Consider the following 12278-nt stretch of genomic DNA (forward strand, 5'->3'; position numbering starts at 1 on the left):
CGCCTGTCAGTCATCATAAAAATTAACTTCTATTGGCTAGCCAGGCGATGAAGGGTGGGTCATGAAGTACGTCTCCCAAACTGCTGCACATATCATCGCATCGGGGAGAGACGCAGGATTTCCTGTGGTGTTGCTGAACTGGACACATTCAAGTTTTAGATTCGCAGAAGTACCTAGCCCAATTTTAATCTCCATCGATTTAATGTCTTAATCAAAACCATCTCATTCGTACGTGCCCTAGACTACACCTCGACGTAGTTAGTCTGAAAAAAGTCGTCAAAAATGTCCGAACCCACAGTGGCCGATACTCGCCGGTTAAACTCCAAGCCGCAGGACCTGACGGACGCTTACGGCCCTCCCAGCAACTTTCTGGAAATCGACGTGTACGACCCGCAGACTATAGGAGTCGGCCGCAATCGCTTCACCACTTATGAAGTCCGGATGAGGGTAGGCTGGCCAGTGAATGAATGTGATTGTGTGGGTGGGTGTGTGTGTGTCAGAGAGGCTGCGGCTCGGTTCGGCCTAGTTAGCCTGCGCGCTAACATGCTAACTAACACCTCATTCGACGAGAAAAAGTCTTTACCCTCGTCTAGCTTTTAAAAACATGATCTTATTTTATGAATTGCTAGGTTTTGATCTAAAAGAAAAAGTTTTTTTCTGTGAAAGCAAGCTGGATTTAAGTAATTTGGCGGGTTGAGATTGAGCTAATTTAGCTGTTGTTGTTACTCTCAACCATCAACAACCGATTTGGTTATCTTGCATATAAGCCATTAAGATAAACGTGGATGCTTTACTATTGCAAATGCTTAATTGTATCCGTTTAATAATATCTGTTAAAGTATGTTAGGTGTATTCGAGAATCCCTTGCATCTTGTACACCGCATATATATATATACAGGGTTTTTCCTACATTGAAAATTTTTTGGCGGCCGCCAAAACGATTTTTTGTCCCGCCAAAGCCTTATTTGATCTGTAATTGGGTTTTGTGAGTGAAGCAGGCTACTGACGGAGTGACGGAGAGAACGATCACAGCGCCCCACCCCCGCGCGCGCACTCTCCGTCTTCTTTGCTCTCTCCCTCGCATCAAAATCAACTGATCCTAAAGGTCGGAAGACCGAATCCATGTTTCACGTGGTGTATTCGGAGAATATTTTTGCTGAATTAGCACTGGGTGTGAATTGCAGTCAAAAAAAAGTTGCCTTATCTTCTCTTACAACTTGTGACAAGCATTCTGCACATGCAGCTGACATAACTTTAAATAAACGCAAAAAATCTATCCAGTTTGAAGTGGTTTAGGGTTTTTGATCGTGGATGATTATAATGTCTCCACGATCTGCTTTTAAAGAAATATCGTAGAATCGTGCATTATATCTGTTCTGGCGCCTCTGTCCCTGTATTTTTTTTTACAGTCTATGGTCCCAACATACTGAACAACGCGACGTATATTCACATAAAATGTTAACGCAGCGGAACGGAACGGGACACTGCAGTTCATAATTTGCATGTGCTTTAATGCCTTGTCGGTTAAACATTTAGGCTAATTCGCGTGCTGATGCACTGTTACGTGTGAGTTCCTCAGCGCGTACATGTGAAGCTCACATACACTAAAAGCCTGTCTACCAGCGCCTGGATACTTGACTAAGTTATCTTTCGAGTCTTATTGTGCTTATACTGTTAAATACACACAAGGTTTACATAAACAAAGTCGGTTATGTCTAAAGTGAAAGCAAACTTGAGAAAATTGAGAGAAAATCTGCTTGTCAAATGCGTGTATAGTAGACGCGTCGCGCACACCTCTTAAAGAGACAGTAGTTATAGTAAACACGCTGCCGCTTGTCCTTAAAGAGCAACTTGCAGGTTAGAATACCCAACAAGTCAATGTATAGAAAAATAATGTAGAAACTAGATTTTCTTTTAAAAAAAATTATAAATATGCTACAGTGGCTTCTGGAGTCGTTTTTGTTAGAAAATTTTACTTCCGCATCTGAAAATGGGCGTGACGGGCGAGAGTCGTGACGTAGCACGAGGGAGAGCGGTCGATTCACACAACAGGGAAATATGGATTGCAATGACATTTCGGACGCTGAGGAAATTGTTTACGGACCACAGCCATACAATTATGAGCCTGCTAGGCTGCCAAGAGAGCAGGGACAGGCCAGGATTAATGTTAGACAGAACATATTGGAACTTACAATAACAGAAACTAAGCTTTGATCAGGCGTTTGTCATGCTCATTAATATCCGCCCAGACTAACGTTACGTGATATAACTTAGCAGTTTCTCATGGAGAGACAGAGAGATATTTATTCATGATACATTTTTTGTTCCATAGGTGCTTGTGTGGGAAATGCGAGGCAATGTTTACAGCTGAGGAAAGTCAGTGTTGCAGGGAGATGGATGCATACTGGGCCTTAGTGGAAAATGCCAAACTTCCATGGTTGCAGTTAGTGTTACTACAGTAAAGCCATGGTGAATGTTGCTGATCTGTGGACACTGGATAGTTCGTTCATTCATTGCACAATGTTTATTCCTGGTTTTCACGTCAGCGCTGTTTGATTCGTTAATAACGGAGAAATGTGAATATTTCTCACTAGATCTCGCAGCGATGTTATTACTTCAGTGGCGAACTCTTTATTTACCTCGCAGTTAGGCTAGTGTTGCTTGATCAGGCTCGCGCTGCACTGGTCCAAACTGATAAACGGTCCACACAAACACAATAACGAGTAACTGTTAGCTCAGTTTCGTTCCGCTTACATTGCGTTTGCCAGTTGATGTTGTGCTCGCGCCTACATCCAGCGGGAGAACCCGAAGATGCGTACACTGAAGGAACCGCACCAGCTCTGAGTCTCACCCGGTTCTTACTTCGGTATCCCATGTTGAACTCCTTCATATCGCCGGGACGATAATCATCCGATCTGAAGTGAACGCTACACACGACCGCGTTTTCCGAAGCCGACGCGGAAGAGAAATCCCGTCTCTTCACCTGCACAACCCGCACCCAGGCACAAAAGATAGCACCGTCCTTTTTCCTGTTAGGAAACCGGTGGACTCGATGTCCTGACAGGCTGGAGTTTTTGCAAGCTCCACAAACACATACATTTACCATGACGATGATAAATTGAAATACAAAAACTACTGAAAACACACTGTCTCACGACCGCTCTTACTGAATACCAACCTACTCTGCACTGAGCTGCGGCAGAGCACAGCACACGTCTCCCTCGTGTGACGTAAAATGACGCGATGTTGAAAAAAAAGCGGCTTGTACGAGCAGTCAAAGAAACGCTCACTTTATCTACTAAATTGGTGTCATTATGTCGTTTTAAAACATTTTAAATCCTGCATTATCTTTTCATATGGTATTTTCATACACGGTTATATATTCATTTAGATTTTTTTTTTACCTGCAAGTTGCTCTTTAAAGGGATAGTTCACCCAAAAATAAAAATTATCTCATAGTTTACGCACTCTAATGTTATTCCAATCCTCTATTAATTTCCTTCTAATATTTGTCTAATATTAATATTTTGAAAAATGTGGCTATCCAAACAGTAGCTGGTCCCCATTGACTTCCATAGGAGAAAAATATACTATACTATACTATACTATACTAAATATACTACCCTTTTTTAATTTGTATATTAAGTTGTGTATGTGTAATGTGTATCTTTGATCTTAATTTTTAATAACAAAGAAAATAATGACAAATATTTTTATCTTCGCCCCTGTCTGCCTTTTTTTATTTTTTTATTTTGTTACCTAAGGCTTTGTTTTTAAAATATGGACATTAGTTTGGCTGTAATGCTAAGTCACAAAATAGTAAAACCAACATAAAAAGAATCGTGATAAAATTGTGAATCGTGATTTCCCTGAAAAAAATCGTGATATGATATTTTTGCCATATCGCCCACCATCTTTCAAAACAATGAAAGCCAGTCGTGGAAAAATCACAGCTTTTTTTGCAAAGAGGGCAAGAAAGGATGACAGTGAGAGTGACAGGTAATATCTGTGTCTGATAATTGCAGTCTATATATAATTTGGAAGAGGTTTAAAATTTAATTATCAGCCACAGTCTGGAAGAAAATGGCCCCCAAAATAAATAAAATAAAAGAATGAACAACCAAATATTAACAACGAGGAACAAAAGAAACAAACGTCAAGGTATAGATATAAAATAAGTTGTAATCGCTTTCTTTTACTATCTAGCCTGACAGTGATCGTTTTTTTCCTGAATAAATAGGTTAAGAAAAAAAATCACAAACTGTTTCTTTGTATGTATTTTAAATTTAACATGTATTGTCAATATTGGGCTTGCGGATCATGTGGGTACTAGGGTACTCTTTGCTGTGTGTGGATGACCATGTCGGTCAGCCACCACCGAAGACCAATTTTGACCCAGGAAAAACCCTATATAAAATATATATATATATATACTCATGTGACTTATTATGCTTTCTCCGTTGAAATCCAGACAAATCTTCCCATTTTTAAACTGAAGGACTCGTGTGTCAGACGAAGATACAGCGACTTCGAGTGGCTGAAGAATGAGCTGGAAAGAGACAGCAAGGTATAAGGCATCCTGCAGGAAACATCTTGCATCATACAATACATGTACTGAACTAATGGTTGTCTTTACATGTTCTGCGCAGAAATTAAAAATGTTTTACGTAATGAAAAAGCTTTAAGAGAGACTTCATGTAGACCCTTGTAAAGCCCCACATTTAAAGTCAGAAAAGTCTATTTTTAATGGAACAGATTATTAAACTTTCAGACTAAATATTAATAAAATTGTATTTAAAAAAAGCTCTTTATATCATATTCGATACATCAGTTTTTTATGACTCATAGTATGATATAGGACAATATAGAGCTCACTATAGAATAATAAAAAATTATTCAGAGCCCCAAATTGAGCAAAAATATGCAATTTGGTGCAGTTGCTAATATTTATATGGTCAAAAAGTAAGATGAAATTCTGCTAGCTTGTAATGTAAATCAATGATGTATTTATAACATTATAGTAGACTCTAATGTTATATACATTTATATATCCAGACATAAATGTCAGTTGTTATGCTATATCTCTCAATAATGAGTCTTACTAAGATGATATTTAAATGCTAAGGGCCAGCTTTACTAAACTGTGCAAATTAGTGTGAGAGCGTAATTCCACAAAAGCACAGATGGGAGTGGAAGGTTCTGCACGTGATCTACTGTCAACGCGCAAATTAAAGAAACACACACGCAGTACCATCTCGAACAACGCAATCTATCAAGAGCAGTGCAAATTTACGCCTGTTTTAAGACATGCTTTTTGGGGGGTGTTAAATAATGGCGCAAATACCAGTAAATTGACTAGCGCAAACCTTAGTAAATATAATCTCATGATTCATTTAAATACTTTCCTCCCATAAATTGTGTGTCTGAAAGGGAAACTCCTACAAATGCATATACAATAAGGTCAGCCACAAAAATAACCCTGTCTATGACTTTCGGTGCTAACTTTTCACTGCATGTCTTTAGTAATTCCTGACATTAGTTTGCACTAGTGAAAGCTGTTATTAAATCTGGCCCTTAGCTTTATGATCAAATTTTTCTAAAAAACTAATATATATATATATATATATATATATATATATATATATATATATATATATATATATATATATATATATATATATATATATATATATCTATATATATATATATATCTATATATATATCAAGTCAACCTAAGTTGCTTCAGTCCAGGAACTGTTCATTTTGAAATATCATTAACAATATAAAAGTTATTCTTGCGTTTACTTAATAAAAATTATTATAGATTTCACGGCAAAAAGATGTGTACCACCATCTGAGTGTGGAAATATTTAGACTTTAAAAGCATGTAAAGGCCTTTTACTTACTGTAAAAGTATGAACTATAAATCAGAAGGCAAGATTGTGTGCAACAGGTCTTTTAGCAACACTTTGATCATTTTGAGGCCTTAGAAATTAATTTATATTTTTTTAAATGTATGAAAATATTTCCTAGATTGTTGTACCTCCATTGCCTGGAAAGGCATTGAAGAGACAGCTCCCCTTCCGTGGAGATGAGGGCATTTTTGAGGAGTCCTTCATTGAGGAGAGACGATCTGGGCTTGAACAGTTCATCAACAGGTTGGCCATCGAAATGATGCAAAATGGACACTGCTAAATTCTAAAAGTACAAGACACCAGTTACTAATATTTGAGGGTCTGAAATAATTACACAAATTTATTGTGATTTATTTTATTTATTTTTTCTGTCAGAAAGGCTTTTGATGGATTGCATGCATACATATTTCGCTCATGTTCCTCTTTAGAATTGCAGGTCATCCTTTGGCCCAGAACGAACGCTGTCTTCACATGTTCCTGCAGGATGAAAGTATTGACCGGAACTACATTCCCGGAAAAGTACGGCAGTAGGGTTTTCCAAACTGGGAGGGTCTTCTTTCTTCGGTGTTCAGCTTCTAACTATCTGCAAACAGTGCAGAGTAACGTTTATTTTTAAACCGAGCAAAATCTAGATACGTGATGAACCGTGCAGGACTTGGCTTTATTTAACAGATCATGTTTTGTACATGTGTCTGAGAGTTTCTCTTTACACACACACTTGTATTTCTTTTACATCTATATGTATTTGTTAGTGTGTGTGTGTGTGCACGTATTCAATTATATAACTATACGTTAAGCTGTAGCACTGTAAAGCGAAGAGGGTTGGCTCATATATTTGTCCTCTCTGGCGACTGTTGAGAGAACATGTGCTTTTCGATTTCAAGAGTCGAGGTGTCATTCCAACTAGCGTAAATGCTTAACACAACATTAAGGGAGCAATGAGGAGCCGGGTATTTACAGCAGATCAGAAAAATGGTCATAAATATAAAGCGTTACGCTGTTTTGACAAAGCAGCAAGCTCAGAAAATGTTCGTATTAAGTCATGCTTGTTTTTGTAGTCACATGACCATCAGCAGGACTGTAAAGTACTAGTCAGCGTTCAGAATCATAACCGGAACTTGGTGATTTTGCTCCCTTAACCGTCCGATGCGTCATTTGAATGTAATTTGAATGACCATATTATACAATTGAGCATGTTGCATTTCAATCTGATAACTCTGTGAACGGAAATTCAAATTTGTTTCAGACACGTGGATTATCAAGAGATTGGAGCCTTTTAATTCCAATTTTATGTGACAAGATTTGGTCCTGAGACTATTAAGGAAGATTTATGCTTTTGTTCAAAAAAAGTATTGGTCTTGGTAAAAAAATAAGTTCTGAAAGTGAATAAATATCAAGTATATATCATGCCGGTTAAGTGTGTTACTCTTCCAACCACTAAATGCCTATTATTGGGTATGTTCTAGAAACTGCTACTGGGTTGAAGTACTGTAATATGTCCCTATTTTAGCCAATATGGAGTTTACTTGGGATAAGTGCATGAGACCTGTAGGTTTAACTCCAGGATGTGTTCTGAACATGTCGATCATGTGAAAGATTCAAAAACAGCTCTCTAAGAGAGGACAAAATGTGTGCCAACTGTGTCCTGCCAAAGTTCAGTCATTTTGCTCAGAATGACTCTATATTTATGTTATCTCCTGTGTTCATCGATTTGTGCCTGTGACGTTTGCCTGTAAATAAAGTAAAACAAAATAGAGAACACCGGCTGGAGATTTTATAACATCAGTACATTTTTTTTTTCCCTTATTCTGTTTATTCTCTCTTCCATTTTAGGTGTGAATAAAGTAAGTTTTGTTTTTTTTACTCTCAGTATGTCGTAACTGATGTGGGGAAACAATGTCTGCATGAACGCTAATGATCAAATATTGTGGGGAAATTTTTATTTTGCATCTGCTTGTCATGTCCTTACCAGTAAAACTACTGTCGGCTGCATGTCTTGATTTGCATGCTTTGTGTTGTAAATTCTGGTTTCACTCAGACTGTTATTAAATTGATAGTTCACCTTAAAATTTAAATTCTGTCATTAATTACTCACCCTCATGTCATTCCAAACCCTCAGAACACAAATTAAGATTTTCTTTTGATGATATCTGAGAGCTTTCTGACCCCCCCATAGACTGCAATGTAATCACCACTTTCAAGGCCCAGAAAGGTAATAAAGACATTGTCCGTGTGACTACAGCGGTTCAACCTTAATGTTATGAAGCGACGAGAGGAGGAGAAAGCGCTCGGATTTCGTCAAAAAAAATCTTAATTTGTGTTCTGAAGATGAATGAAGGTCTTAAGGGTGAACTAACCCTTTAACATAATCCAATCAAGTTTTTGTCCAAAATAATAGAAGGAAAGAGGCAGCATCTCTAACCGTGTTCATGTCTTTTGGCCTGTGATCCAAAGGTTTTGGTAAACCCCCTCCCTGTCCTGGACCCATCTGCTCTACCAGCTCTTTTCTGCACATCAGTCAAAGCCTTTCACAGCTGCTGTCCATGATATCCTGTACATATTTCTGTTCTCGGATAGAACTAAACTACAACATCTATTTCACCCTGAGGATGAACTCAACTTTATGCTGTATTTATACCTCATGCACTCATTTTGTGGAAACATGCTCTTTTCTTTTTTTGCCTGATCTTTAAACAAATATTTTCCTTTAAAAGTAGTGCTTTGTGTTTATTCTGGTTTAAACTCCTGGCTTAAACCTTTCAAGCAACCCACCGATTTTTCTCTAGTAAATAAATACGGAGAATTTGGTCAGGCCGCTATGACATTCCTCAGAGTATTCTAAATTAAAAGTCTAAGATTAAATGGATTTAAAGCAACACGCTTCAATCCTAAAGAAAAGTGACAGCATGTTGAGTAGTTCCATCGTAAATCCAGAGAACAATTGTTAGCAAACTAACTCGCCAAATGTAGCACTTCAGAAACTAAAACTGGGATTGGCTCTCGACAACGTCTTCCTTTACATTCCGTATTTCATTTGTATCCTTTTGACTAAACATGTTATAACAAGGCTTTTGCAACAATTTAATTGTATTTTCCTTTGTTTAGTATCAGTGCAACGAGTCAAGCTTTGGGAATGTATATATTCAATCACTGTGAAAAACTGAAATTCATTATGACGAAATGTGTTACATCTGCTGTTATGTTTTATAAATGCCATCTCTCAAAATGAGTTATTTTATTTTCTGGCTCTTTCCATTCTGGTTATTTTCAGGACTGTGTGTAAAGAAAAGGGCACTAATTGATTTTTAAACCGATAGCCATCCTTTCTACCCATGAATAAACCCTATCTGTCTCCTTCAGTGGATTCTCTCATTCTGTTCAATTAAGCCATATGATTTATATTCTATAGTTAATGTAAATCTTATATTTTGTAATATCTATATATACATGATGTGTTTATCCACACCTCGACATATTAGAATTTTCGTTTTAATACAGTAATTCACTGAACGGATCAGAAAGGCTGTTGTTTTCTTGAATGTAACCACGAGATGGCAGCGCTGCAGAAAGATGACTCGTCTACCAGTATCATTTCATTCGAAAGAAACCGGCACGGTTATATTTTTAATTACATTAAAATTACACTAAATTAATATTTTCAGTTATGTTACTGGTCAAAAGTTGTAATGAACAATTACATGAATTATAACTCTAAATTAATGATAGTTACGATTTTTTTGTAAAAGTCTTTAATGAACATTTATTTGATCAAACGTACAATAAAACAGTAATATTTTGAAATATGATTACAATTTTAAAAGAACTGTTTTCATATTAATCTATTTTAAAATGTCATTTATTCCTGCAACGGTAAAGCTAGTTTTCAGTGTAATGCTTGGCATGATTCTTTATTTCAGATTCTTTGATATATAGAAAGTTATAGAACAGAACAGCCTTGATTTGAAACAGGAAACTTCTGCACCACTATAAATGTCTTTACCGTCAATTTTGATCAATTAAGCATGTCCATGCTAAGTAAAGGTATTTCTTTCTTTCTTTCTTTCTTTTTAAAATTTTACCTAGGCCAACCCTAAACTTTTGAGTGGTAGTGTATCACGGTTTCCACAGAAGTATTAAGCAGCACAACTGTTTTCAACATTGATAATAATGAGAAATATTTCTTGAGCACCAAATCAAATCAGAAGAATTATGTGACACTGAAGACTGGGCTAACGATGCTGAAAATATACATTTTAAAATATATTAAAATAGAAAACAGTTCCTTTAAACTGAAATAATATTTCACAATATTTCTGTTTTTACTGTATTTTTTCATCTCATAAAAAAAAAAAAAATTTATTCCAAACTTTTCACCTGGTATTGTGCTAGACCCTTTTATTGATTGCAACAGTTTTCAGGCCCGCTTGCCTTTGTGTGAATTGCTCTGATCAGTCTGGATTAGACATGGGGGAGGGAGAGTGTCGGCGAGCAGGTAAAGTCTACCTAAATGAGCCGGTCATGTAAGCTGTGTAAGCGCTGCTTTGAATGTGGATAAACTGACACCATTACTTCTTATAACTGCAAGAAGAGGCGTGTTAAGAGGATTAATATGTTCCTCATTTAGATCTTGGATACTTGCTAATAGTTGAGTCTAATCGGTGGTGTGAGTCACATGGACAAACAAGCTCAAAATTATTTTATTTTCACTGTAAACTTTTGATTATTTTAAGTAATAGGGTTTTATTGTAATAGCCCATTGAAGAACTTTATGAATTAGGCTATAATTGAATGCTTAGGCTAAATGCTTTATTTAAAGTCATTTTGTTCACACTTATCAGTATCAGCATCACCCATTCCCACAAACACCGCAATGAGATAAATATCCATTAAGTCACACTTGCCATTCACTTTAATACACTTCATCTGACTATAAAGTAGGAGCAGTAGTTTGGAAATGAGTTTGTGCATAACGCATGACTGACGCATTAGTCCGTGAAGTGGAAGCTTAATGAGATATTTTTGATGCCTACACAAACTGACCGAAGTCAAAGACCACAATGCTTTTCTTTGATGCACAGACTTTAACCCTCTCTATGAAAACATGCTAAAAGGAGCAGCCAAATGGACAGAAGTGAGATTACAAGCGCTTTGTTAACTCTGAAACTGCAGTGGATGAGATCACTGAATGGCGGTGACCTGCTTTCCAAGGGTTACCATTGTTTTATGATGGTTCAGTCAACTTGACGGGATGGAAAAAGATTAAACAAGAATCGAGGATATGCACCAGACATTTTGTCTGGACGGGAACCAACAATGTTTATTATATTACATTTAATAAAAGGTAGATCCATATGTTTCCTGAGCATGTACGTTCAATTCGGCTCTCAAAAGAGGGGTGCGGGGGGGGGGGGGCTACCCTACAAGGTCCAAGTTCATTTCTTGGAAAAGTTTCTGATTAAGTCTATGTTTCAGCGGATAATGGGCCCCCTGCTAGGGAGAGCAATCTGAACTTTACCAAGGCCGACGGGAGGAGATTTATTTTATAACACTAGCAGAACCTCCTCCCATACACCAACCACACCACAGAAAGAGATCCCACATCAAAGTTTATTTAACGGCAAAGCTAAAGCGGACACCATATTAAACCTGCTGGGCTGGGACAGTATCAACAGTGCAAAATGTTGAAACCGATTACTCTCCTTCCGGATCTCTGTCCAACACTCCTTTACCCGCATAAATAAGACACCGTGACACGGATAAGAATATCTGCTTTGTTAATGGATCACTCTTCCCATGGGATCACCTAATGTCTCTTCATGCCAGGACCTTCTGATTTTCTCCATAAATAAGTAAATATCATTGTGGAAATAAAAAGAGTAGCCACACAAGGTTGATTTGATCTGCTCTTTCAGTTTGGTACACCAATGAGGTTATGCTCAAGGGTACTGAAGTAATTCTCATTTTGGTATTTAGGTATTTGGTTAATGTCTAGTTTACACTGAGTCCATAAATTACACTTGGACTGGGACACACCCTGAAACTTCTCACCTGAATATGTCAATTAAATTCAGCCGCAGCTTTGAAACAACTATAAAATCAGCTAAGATTAGATTAAACTAGTCATGCATGAGTCAGAGGCTCTGAAAATAAAATTGAATCTAATCTAATCTGATTTTGTAGTTGTTTCAAAGCTGCAGCTAAATTTAATTTACATTTTCAGGTGACAAGTTTCAGGGTGTGTCCTGGAGCCGGGAGCTGCAAAGGAGTAGTTTAGAGAAAAGCAATGTAAAAAAACAAACAAAAAAGATTAAAGTTTATCCTTGACATGGACCTTTACTCCAATAGGACACTGAGAAAACGTTT

General features: G+C 37.2%; 1 protein-coding gene across 5 annotated transcripts; it reads left to right on the forward strand.

Moving 5' to 3' along the window:
* The first annotated feature begins 46 nt into the window (after nucleotides 1-46).
* snx12 (sorting nexin 12) lies at nucleotides 47-9274 on the forward strand. Of its 5 annotated transcripts, none has more exons than XM_081390886.1 (5): nucleotides 47-447; nucleotides 4472-4567; nucleotides 6034-6158; nucleotides 6344-6442; nucleotides 8314-9274. In XM_081390886.1, exons 1-5 carry the CDS (start codon nucleotides 283-285, stop codon nucleotides 8360-8362), a joined length of 534 nt encoding a protein of 177 aa, XP_081247012.1. In that variant the 5' UTR covers nucleotides 47-282; the 3' UTR covers nucleotides 8363-9274. The 5 variants fall into 5 exon arrangements, with proteins under 5 accessions (XP_081247012.1, XP_081247013.1, XP_081247015.1 ...); XM_081390887.1 differs by having other exon boundaries at nucleotides 8370-9274; XM_081390889.1 differs by having other exon boundaries at nucleotides 6344-6434; nucleotides 7749-9274.
* The last annotated feature ends 3004 nt before the right edge of the window (nucleotides 9275-12278 follow it).

Source organism: Scardinius erythrophthalmus (genome assembly GCF_964197995.2).
Source record: "Scardinius erythrophthalmus genome assembly, chromosome: 17".
NCBI lineage: Eukaryota > Metazoa > Chordata > Actinopteri > Cypriniformes > Leuciscidae > Scardinius > Scardinius erythrophthalmus.